Raw genomic sequence first — 12,345 nt, forward strand, 5'->3', positions numbered from 1 at the left:
CCACTACTTCAAAAATCATTCAATATACATGTACGAGATATATACTGAAGTTGATAGTTTTAAATACCTTAACACTACCCAAGGCAGGTGATGATTGTTATACAGCACTAGTCAAATGTCAATCAGTGTTGTTTCATCTCTTAATTGTTTTAACAGCACTCCTACAGCCTATGCAGTAGCTTTATAACAAGACCTAACATTTCCTAACTGTTCGAAAGGAAGGAAAATGAACAACACTGTTCGTCCGAAACATGGAGCTTCTTGTAGCAAGGCTGATGCCCCTAGTGACAACAGGACAAAGAGTAATTATTATGAGGAGCAATCGGATATCAGGAAACCCAGTGAGTAAAGTAGCTGCCTTTTGGTGTGATTTAAGCAATTGAAAAAACAAACCTAGAGTATGTATGTATCATTAAACACATCACAATATAAAGTCAAACAGCTGACCTACCAACATAAAATCACAATGATTGAATGATCGCTAGAATTGCCAGGATATTTACATGTTCAAATATACCCTCAGTCGTCTATGTTATCAATGGGTTTTTTGGAAATGGATTTCTATTAATATTATATTGAGCTTTTTTACAGAGGTATAGAAAGGTTAGTATATAGGTTTTTCTTTTATGAAAACTATGCTAGATTTCATAATTTGACCAAGTTAGCTCCACTCAATGTCCGTTACGCATATTTCATTAAAATTAAATCATGCTGACCTCATCTTATAAAAAATATAAAAGGTGCCACAGGATACATTTATTGTAATAAATGATTTTTTTTCACCTTACAAATTGGAACATGAGGATTTCTATCACTTTACCATACAAATCTTATTTCACCATACGAGTTTGACAAAAGTTTGCCCAAGTTCAAATTTGGCAGTTGGTATGCTTATTAAAAATACCTAAATAGCAAATTCACTGAAATTCTGTTCAACGAAAGTATTTTCACAACGCTTGAAAGAGACAAGACTACTGATTTCTCTCAGTTTAGCAATTCTCGTGTGTAAAGCAGTATTAATTACCTTTCAAAACCAGTATCAAATTTTGATTTGTAATACTTTCAAAGAGATCAGTAGTTACGCAAACTCTTTTAAACTGCTAACAAAAATCCCCTTCAATACAAAAACTACCTTGTTTGGGCTTTCTTACCAAACTAGCTTGAAAAAAAGTTTTTAACTTGTTTTTTAACATTTTCGAGAAGTTATAGTGAAAGCAAAGACGATAAGACAGAAAAGGATAGGAAATAAGAAACATTGAAGTTCAGTGAAATAGTTAAAAATACATACAAAAGCTTAGCTATAGGCGTATGTGTTAAGTAAGCTAAAAAGTTTTTTAGGCGAGTTCACTATTTATGTTATACGCACATCTGTCTTGAAGGTAAGAACTCTCTACGATTCATTATAATGTTATAGTTTATTGCAGATTAAAACCGCAAATTACACTAAATACAACAAATTTAGTATATGTAACTATAGTTACTAAGGTTTACATACTATTTTGTTTCCAATTTTGAGCATGCACAGCACTTTTAAAAAATTTTGACGGTTTTTAATAGGGGACGTTTGCATTATATAATTATTATGGTTTCTATACCCTTACATACTTTTCTTTCACCATACGATGCGAACCCTAAAACAGATTAAAGCTGTATCCAGAGGTTGCACTGTCCATCAAAAATTTAAAAAAAATGCTAATAGTACTCCTGCTGAAAATATAGTTGCGCGACTTTTAACTAAATTGTGCTTAGTCATGAAACACTCAATTAAACTTCTTTGAAGTTTTTTAGCAACATTTTTACAAAAAAATGAAGTTATCTTGCAATCACATAGATTAATATTTTGATTCATTCAATGATTGACCTTATATGCCATTTCACTCTCTAAATTCAACTTTCTAAGTAAATTGACAAATAATAATGTTATCTGTTCCCATCTGACAAGAAACTACCTAAAATAGTGCAATTAAACAGATAAACCTGCTTTCAACTGTTCTTATTATCCACAAATGCTCACAAAGTAACAATTACCAATCTAAATCGTATGATCTGCAATGACATCTCACATTGCTATGTACATCAACGTATAGATTTCTTTTCTTTGAGACACTGTGCAAGTGAGAGACATGAGGGGAACACGTTCTGTACAAGACCCTTTTGTGACACTATGTTGCATATACAGTCAAACTTGGATAACTCGCCGTTGGATAGCTTAAAAACATGGTTACTTTGAATGGTGTCGCTTGGTTCATTTCCACACTGATAAATTTCTTCAAATAACTCGAACTTAGCATCATTAACTCGAACAATTTTCTTGCCCAACTGCTACCACAACGGTTGTTATCAAATCAGAATATCACTTTATTCCAATCTATGGAGATAAACATCAACCTTGAGTAGTTTTTAGGTGTCGTTATAATCATCATCGGCAAATCATTTTTATTAAAGTCTTTCTAAGGGTTTGCAAAAAATCAAATTTTACCAAACATCCGCTTTGCCCTCGGTAAGCTTGGAAGTGTGAGATAATCTTGAAATAAACTTGAAGTAAAATTGACCTTGGTTAAAACGTTCAGAAAAAAATATGTTTTTTTTTCAAAGCGTCCTAACCGCGATCAAGTTTTGCCAACTTTAACCTGAAAATGTTTTGGCAGTCACATCACCTAAAACAACAAACAAATCTCCAGTGATAAAAAATATCTACATTTTCTGATAAAGTTTTTAAAAAAGTTAACATGAGGGGACCTTTAACTTGCCACGAGCAATCTATGCTTTTGATTTATAGATAGTTTGTATATGTGCATGTATTTACTGATAAATACATGCACTTATGACAGTGCTCTGATGACTTGAACACTTTAATAACTCAAACAATTTTGCTCAGTTCCATGAAGTTGGGGTTATCAAGATTTATTGTACTTTCAATATTACCTAAATAGACCAACTTAACTCAAAATTCAGTCTTAAGTTTATTTCATTTTAATTTATTCACCTTTTTTTCTGCCTGCTTAATCTTTAACTTTTTTTATTTAACACTTTTAGCCGCCTTTTTTTTTAACTCGGCTTGACGAAAAATACTAAGTGAGGTAGTTTATTTGTAAACAAGCTCTTGCATACTAGGCCACATAGATACCTCATCAATAACCATATTACATGTGGGCCTCTCAAATCAATTTTGTACCTCAAAGGTGAAAATTTGCTAAAACTTGTATGTTGTTTAAATATTTCAGTCATTTTACAAATTAACTAACGATATATGCTGGGTATTAAATATTAATCAGAATGTTTTTAGCTACCCTAGCAACATGGTTTTGTAATAATTTTAAAACTATTTTTTTCTGAATATGGCTTGATATAATAAAAAAGTTTTTCTTTGAAATTAAATAAAGTAGCAGAAAATTTGTAGAAACTATAAATGGGCAGCAACTGAACAAACTATCAGTATCACCATATTACCAACTGCTGTCTAGGACTGAATGTAAAAATAACGGAAGTTTAAAAAAAAGTTTTTGGCATATCACTTTTAAAGATGTAGTTCCATTAAGGTTTAGCTTGTTCTATCAGGAAGTACAGGTATTATTCTATCATTTACAATTGTTGTTGAGTTTTGAGATGGCCTGAATGCTAAGATGATCCAGGATTAAAATTTAAAATAAAACTTATGATGTTAAAATGCTCAGAAGGAAATGATGGGCCAAGACCTGCCCAAAATGTATATAGCTGAGATGTATATAGCCTATATAGCCTGTCTCACGCTCGTATTTACATCGGCTATCGCTAAAAAAGTTGGTTGCTATGTTGCTCTATTATCATATATTTTTAAGTTGTACTTGCCAGGAATTGTTGGAATAAAATATTTAATTCAACCTCATATATATTGTTATCGGTTTCTCAAACATCTTAAATAAATTTGTAATTAATATTAATAAATTAATAAATCAATTTGTTTCCTCCACATGCTGTAAAAATGCGTGATTCGTGACTTTCATTCTGCCAGTCTATGGTAATTAGGCAATCGATTAAATTTAGTTTATTGAGGCCTTTGTATCAGCACAATTCCATGTTGCTACCCGTACTAGAAACTAGTTACTGGGTAAAATAAAAAAAGTGCAGTTTCGGAAGAAAAAAACTTTGAATATATGTTGAAACGCACCGCATTCCTAAAAAAGTCATGTATAGTCTATGTTAGCTAGTCGTTATTAGGACCTAATATTTGAAAAAATTTCTGGTTTTCTTTGATTAGTTGATTAAAGTACCAAAATTTTTTTTTAGTTCACCGCACCACTTAATCCACTGATTCTGGCAAAGGAATAATAAAGCCTTTCATGGGCCTGATTTTTGTTGTGGACTTTCCTGTTCTTACTTAGAAGTGTGGAGCATAGAATTGTTTGACTAGCTCTTAATACTTGATTCATTGAAACTGAGTCGAGCTATGCAAAAGTACCTGTCATTACAGCCCTGATTATACTTCATAAACTCATCTATCAGACAATATTCTTTTACAGGTAGCATTGGGGCTAAGCTTTATTTTAAATTAACAGCAAATAAATTTTGCATTCGCTTTGCTATGATTACTTTATTATATAATTTTACATGCAAAAAAATATCCATCTAAACAAAACAATTTCATTTAAAAGTTTCATTTACTTGTTTGTAACCATTCATACAGTTTCAGGTCATATACTAGGAAAATTATTCTACTGCAGTAGATTTAGACACTGTTTATAATCTATCTGGATATTGTTCTTCATCTTTGGTCATAGAATATCCAACTCTCACTAGTTGTACACATGGGTTGATGTAATCACTACTCTTGTCTTGTAAGTCCTTTGGGGTATGTCGAAAAGGTCCATTATTAGCGGGTGCATGACTTCCTCTGTCTTTACATACCATGTTGTACATATCATGTTCCTTCAGCCTTTCATATTGTTTTAGGCACTCCGCATCAGGATACTTAAAAACTAACAAAATATTAAACTTTCATTCCCTTCTGATATCTTTTTGAATGTTGCTTGGAAGTGATATTACATCTAGTGAAATTAGCAGAAAAAAAATTCAATTAGCTAAAAATCTTATTATGGTAGCATCAGTAGTTTTAATATGTCATTCTCAATGGACCTTGTTTTATAAGGTATGCAACCTTCAGCTCTGCTGCAACACACTTAGATCAACCTGAGAAACATATTGGCACATATCATGGTTTGTGCAGCACACATTCATGTCCCTCTTTCCTCATACATGACAGTTTCTACACTGACATCACTGCTGCGCTGGTGTTGCCGCTTAAACATTTTGTAGTCAATGAAACAAGTGATGAATAGATATCATTAATAGATACATTGTTCTGTAAGTTTAAGTGTAAAATTACAAAATGAACAAACTTTCAACAACAACATGCCAAGCCAACAATTCGAAGCTTTTTTTCTTGGCATTCAAGATGATTAATGCTCAATCTATTCTCCTCACTTTCTACAGGTGAAAAGTATACGTAAGTTATAATCATGAATCTGATTTACTAGCTACAACCGCCATAGAAAATTTGACGCAAATATTATAGCGAGGTGAGACATCCAAAAAATTACGAAATGATAATTAATGTTAGAAAAAGTAAAATTTTGTTAATTAGTGAATGTATCCATGACTAGTAAAGTTATTACTTTTAGTTGAGTATATATATATAATAGACTCAAAGTTCAAAGTAGACTTATCTCCATTATCCTAGCTTCCTCTGCTGCATAACACTGCTGATGCCTGTCAGCTCTAACTATAGGCTGTCTGCCCCAATCTTTGACAACCTGGTGCACGGGCAAGTCTGAGTCATTTTCGCTAGAGACTTGAAGCTTTGTAAAAATTCTGTTGTTCGTCAATTAATCCTGTCGATTCAACGTGCGTGATTCAGTAAATTGGTACATTTCCTAACGATGAAAATCACAGACAACGAGTTTGCTAGCACTAACATATATTATGACCACCTTAAAATTTTTGTGCTGATTATTGGCTAAAAATTGCATATTTGAATGACTTTAATGGTGCCATCACATCTTTAAACGTTTTTTATTTATAATTTGTTTTTTTATCATTTTCAGCAACCAAACTGGGCTACAGACACTGGGGAGCCGGAATGGAATGGTGAGCTTAGAGACCTCGTGTGTAAACATAGAAATGATGAGCAAGAGATTAAAACAGATATTGGAGAGAATCATATAACTCACCTAACAGTTATAGGTGATTGCCACCTGTCACTAGCTGACATTGCCCCGCACATGACGCAGTTACAGTTGAGAAACACTTCTGCAGTAGAAAGGTAGAATCTGGAAGTTGTGCAAATAAAGGCATTTATACATTTTGGTATAACTTATGCTCACAGTTTTTGCACCGTTTTAAATAGGTGCTTGAAATGTATTTTAGTCTGGAAACATTCACTAGCCTCAAGAAGTTAGAACTTCACCAGATTGACCTCTCACTAGCATGGCCAAGTTTGCCTGCAAATTCTCTTGAAGAGCTGCATGTTTTTGACTGCAAAATGGAAACTCTTCCCAGCTGGTATTTCAGTTAATTTATTTAGTACAATTCCACTACAATGCATTAGATACAGGATAACGACAAATATTGCATTATTATATTTAAGGAATATTATTTACTCAAGGTCTGACATTAGTAATATGCAACTAGAATTTAGTGATAGATTTGAGTTTATTTTAAAATAGGTAATATTTGCTATAATAAGAACCATGCTTGTCTGTTTGTATTTTTGAAGCCAAGCTATGGGCATTCAATGAAGTATTGCACAGAACATAAATTTAACTCAGCTCTTCATATTCCCAACCAAGCTTGCTACCATCAGTTTCACTCAACCACATTTCTACATCTACATGTAATAATAGTTGAGCACATACTTATTACACCTGTAGACCTCTCATGGTGCACACGACGAGCAGAGTATTGGCATATGTAGCAATTATTAATTGATAGTCTTTCAACATCTAATAATAATTGAGCACATACTTATTAAACATGTAGACCTCTCATGGTGCATAGGACTGTCAGATTATTGGTATATATATCATTTAATAATTGATAGCCTTTCTACATCTGATAATAATTGTGCACATACTTATTACACATGTAGACCTCTCATGGTGCACAGGACTGTCAGAGTATTGATATATATAGCATTTAATAATTGATAGCCTATCTACATCTGATAATAATTGTGCACATACTTATTACACATGTAGACCTCTCATGGTACACAGGAATGTCAGAGTATTAGTATATATATATCATTTAATAATTGATAACCTTTCAACATCTAATAATAATTGAGCACATACTTATTACACATGAAGACCTCTCATGGTACACAGAACTGTCAGAGTATTGGTATATATAGCATTTAATAATTGATAGCCTTTCAACATCTAATAATAATTGAGTGCATACTTATTACACATGTAGACCTCTCATGGTACACATGACTGTCAGAGTATTGGTATTTATAGCATTTAATAATTGATAGCCTTTCAACATCTAATAATAATTGAGTACATACTTATTACACATGTAGGCCTCTCATAGTACACATGACTGTCAGAGTATTGGTATATATAGCATTTAATAATTGATAGCCTTTCAACATCTAATAATAGTTGAGCACATACTTATTACACATGTAGACCTCTCATGGTACACAGGACTGTCAGAGTATTGGTATATATAGCATTTAATTATTGATAGCCTTTCAACATCTAATAATAATTGAGCACATACTTATTACACATGAAGACCTCTCATGGTACACATGACTGTCAGAGTATTGGTATATATAGCATTTAATAATTGATAGCCTTTCAACATCTAATAATAATTGAGCACATACTTATTACACATGAAGACCTCTCATGGTGCACAGGACTGTCAGAGTATTGGTATATATAGCATTTAATAATTGATAACCTTTCAACATCTAATAATAATTGAGCACATACTTATTACTCTGGTAGACATCTCCTGGTACACCGGACTGTCAGAGTATTGGTATATATAGCATTTAATAATTGATAGCCTTTCAACATCTAATAATAGTTGAGCACATACTTATTACACATGTAGACCTCTCATGGTGCACGTGACTGTCAGAGTAATCTACTATATAAACGGCAATCGTTGTCTGTCTGTCTCTCTGTCTGTCTATCTCTCTGTCTGTCTATCTGTCTGTCTGCCTTATAGAGTACCGTACTTTTTGGACTATTAGCCGCTACTAGGTATTTAGGGCGCATTACCAAGAATATCCGGTTAGTGCGCCTCTATACATAACCTATTCATCGTTTTCCGTTTTCACACAAAAATGATGTAATAATTACAACTCTGTAGGTTTCTTTTAGCTTCATGTTACAGGATGCTTTCTTGTCCTCGACGTATTAGGGCTAATTTGTTTTCGGCAAAACGGTAGCGACAATAGACTCTCTAGATATTAGAAATTGGCGATTAAATTTTATTAACTCGATGAAAAACGATGCCGTTTTTGTGAACCTCTATTTCTGGCCTTTCTTAAGGTTCAATTGCTAAATCCCTGTTAAGGTCACTACTTTTCACGCGGACAATTGTATTATCTCGAGTAGGAATAACACTAGATTCTCTCACCTTCGATCAGACAAAGACACTACAACATTTTATTTTTACATAACATATCGTCGTACCAGTATCGTCATATTCATAGTTTTGATGGATAGCTTATGGTGGAACGCTAACTTTTTATACACACACTTCTATGCAATAATTGTTATTATTATTCAACATATTCACCAATTTTATTTTGTTTTCTTATTTTTATTAGTTGTATTATTACCGTATCATATTTTATTGTATGTGTTGCAAAACCGACCTAATTTAGCTATTACTTGCTAATTATTTGAAATTTACATATAATCTCTTTCACAATTGCTTTATTTTTTTAATTTATTATACTGGCAGAAAATCTTTTCCTCATGATATAAAGTTTGAAAGTTACAGTTGTTTGACAAAGTTTAATAAACTTTAGAGTTGTTTTTATTTTCTCTCAAATTATTTAAACTACACAAAAAACTTTAATCATTATAGGTTAACTATCATGTTTTCTCATGCAACCTAGGTAGTTTGAATGTTAGAATGGCAAATGTTGTTATATATCACTGTCTCAGTTCTCAAATCAGCTAACTGTGAAAATGAAAAAAATTGAGATTATTGCATTTTTGGGGTGTTTATATGGTTACAAATATATCGACAATTTTCTTTGCCTAGTTTTTGTTTTTCTCGGAAATCTGAGTCATACAAATCAGCTAAATGGGTTTATTCTACAATGCCGTTAGAGCTCAAACCAGTCAACCGGTTTGTTCAATACAGACTATATGCTGGGTACGCGTCCGTAAATCCTGATGAAACTTAAAAAAATTTTTACTAAGCCGGTTTAGATATGATAATCAGATTTGTTTTACTTTTATCAGTGATCAGTGAAGTTTTATGTGGGAAGAGATTAACCTTTCCTTTGCAGTCTTGGTTTCAGACAGAAATTGCATATAGTAAATTGTAAAACTGCATCATTGCATATAGGCAATTCACAATTGAACACAGCTTTGTTGCAAGACTTCAAAAAGCATGGACGTTGCAATTAAAAGTCAAAACGAAAATTGTATTGAAAAAAGCAAAGTTTTAAACCAGATATCTAGGTAAGTTGGTTTTGGTACATTAAACCATATTATTTAAAAGAACTGAACCTAAACTTTTACAGCATTTTTCGTCATCAATAATTAATAATCTTGTTTTTGAATACCGCAAAATGGTGCTCATACTATCAACAGTTCTCCTTCTCTATGTTTAGCATTAAATATGGTATGTTGTAGCAACCCTTGCAATGATGTTGGTACCAACACAACCAAAAGAATGTCATGTTATTAGCCACCTACTCAATATAAAACCAAACAAAAAAAACTAAGGAAGTCACCTTTGGAAAAAACACATCAAAATGTATAGTGAAATGCCAAAAACAGGGCATTATAATCTGGTACGCTACACCAAGGTGAAGAGTCGTGTTTACCGCCCAGCTATACCTCAAAATGTTTTTCATTGTGAGCACTCGAATAAGCCTAGTCTAAAAATGGATTCTGTTATAAGTAAAACCCTGTCAAGAGGACCCTCCTCTGAGATCCGATTAGCCAGTGCCCCAGAAAACAAAAGGGTGATAATGCTTGCTGAAGCAAAAATGAAAGATCTTGAGTCAATGCCTCCTTTTTTGGCAGAACAGACAGATCATACGTGAATTTTCCACTAAAATAGACTAAGGGTTACCATCCCAAATTTGAGCTTAGGTACATTAATGTCGTAAGACAATCTGGTTGTTTGTCTAGAGAAAGCAAATACAGTATTTGTAAACTATTTTATAGGACCTATTATAGACCAATGTAATTCTATGCACTTGTGCATCTTCAGACGCATTGTTATACATCAATGATGTACCAGTTGGCTGCTTTGTGCTCCAACTTCTAAACTATTTTGTGAACAAACCAGTCAACTGGAATTATGAAAAGTAGTTTTAGCCGCTATGAATACTGATAGGATAAAAATATTTTACTTATTAATTTTCATCTTTGTCAGGATATTGTTTACTAGATTTTGAAAATTCTAACTAATAGTAAAATGGAATGACAGAAGATCAAATCTTGTAATCCATTTTGTGAATTTTGCTGTGTGTCTCACATGACTGGTTTGAGAACTCAGCCAGCAATAAGTTAAATACAAATATATTTTCTGTGCAAAGACATTTTTATTACCTGGGTGCGACTACTGCTTATGGTGTAAAATGTTGAAAAAATACTTTACCGAAGTTGTTTTCTTGCCTTAGAGTGGATAAAAATTTACATTATTTTATTTTAATGGGAAAAAATGTTTCGGATTTCGAACAACTCGGTTTTCGAAGTACCTTCTGAAACTGATTATGTTCGAGAACTGAGGTTCCAGTATACGTTATCAAAAGATATAGGTCGCTGAAAGGAATGAAAATTTAAATTTAAAATTTTTTGAAAACCATTACAGATGTTTTATTTATTTTTAAATCAGTTGTCCTCCACAAAACCTTTTCCTCATGATTCGAAGTTTGAAAGTGGTAGTTGTTTGAAAAAGTTTGAAAACTTTTACATTTGTTTTATCTTCTCTCTTAATTTATTTCAACTACGCAAAACACTTCTTTCATGATATGTAGTTTGAAAGTTAGAATGGCAAATGTTGTTAAATGTTAAATACAAATCAATTTTCTGTGCAAAGACTATTTGTACTACCCGGGCAACACCGAGTAGCACAGCTAGGTTTGGGGCCATGGCCTCACTCGGGGATGTGCGGGAAACTTTTTTTGCTTCAAGTACAGCGAGAGTCTTCAGGTGTGGCTTTCCGGATGAAGGAGTTGGCGGCTGCGACGCAATTGATTGCAAAGCGATGGATTGCTAGGCGATTGATTGCTAGGCGATTGATTGCAAGGCAATTGGTTGCGAGACGATTGGTTTCGAGTGCAAGGTGATTGATTGCAAGGCGAGGTGATTAATTGTGAGGCGATTGATTGCGAAGAGAGTCAATTGCTCAGCGGGTGAAGATTGGTCAGCTGAGGCGGGGGCTCAGCAGCAGAAGTGCGTGATCGTCAACTGCAAATATAGACGGGTATGAATGGATGCATGAATCTAGACACATGAACCTAGAATATTTACTAGATTTTACACGCATCTAGCTGTAAGACACATTGCAGATTTCTATTGTTCTCCCCAACATTGACATGTATATGTGCATGCATACTCTGATAAGGACTACAATTTCAGTAGACTGCATATTTGGAGTTGTTTTATGGAATGAAAGACCTCTCAATAAACCTTCTGCTGCACGTGAATCTGTTCCTGTAGATGGATAATGCCGGTAGTGGTATATATAGCATTTCATAATTGATAGCCTTCCAACATCTAATAATAATTGAGTGCATACTTATTACCGATGTGAACTTCTCAGGGTGCACATGATATACATGGTATACATATGTTATATAAGTATATTATTTTAATTACCATTAAATAGCTACTTACCTTAATAACATATATGTATACTTTTGGTAACTTTTGTTAAAGGCATGCATATTTTTAAAAAGTCAGACTAGTATTACTGATTTAATCACCTGGTCCTCCATTCATCTGGGTTATAAAATTCCTCAGGTTATGGAATGCCAATTCTTTGTTTTACTGTACGTTTTTACATACAGTAAGAATTTGTCTTTAATGTATCATTGTGTAACAAACACTGGAAGAATAATAGTAATGCTAAGATTATGAGTCAATAATAGAG

At 33.1% G+C, this 12,345-nt stretch overlaps 1 protein-coding gene across 1 annotated transcript in view; it reads left to right on the forward strand.

The window, feature by feature from the left end:
- Positions 1-251: 251 nt before the first annotated feature.
- LOC137390475 (uncharacterized) overlaps positions 252-12,345 on the forward strand; it is a 35,054-nt gene continuing 22,960 nt past the window's right edge. The window contains exons 1-3 of the mRNA XM_068076802.1: positions 252-341; positions 6,081-6,298; positions 6,403-6,537. Of these exons, the coding sequence (XP_067932903.1) occupies positions 252-341; positions 6,081-6,298; positions 6,403-6,537 (443 nt within the window). The remainder of the gene's footprint in view (positions 342-6,080; positions 6,299-6,402; positions 6,538-12,345) is intronic.

The sequence above is a fragment of the Watersipora subatra genome, chromosome 3 (assembly GCF_963576615.1).
Source record: "Watersipora subatra chromosome 3, tzWatSuba1.1, whole genome shotgun sequence".
Classification (NCBI taxonomy): Eukaryota; Metazoa; Bryozoa; class Gymnolaemata; order Cheilostomatida; family Watersiporidae; genus Watersipora; species Watersipora subatra.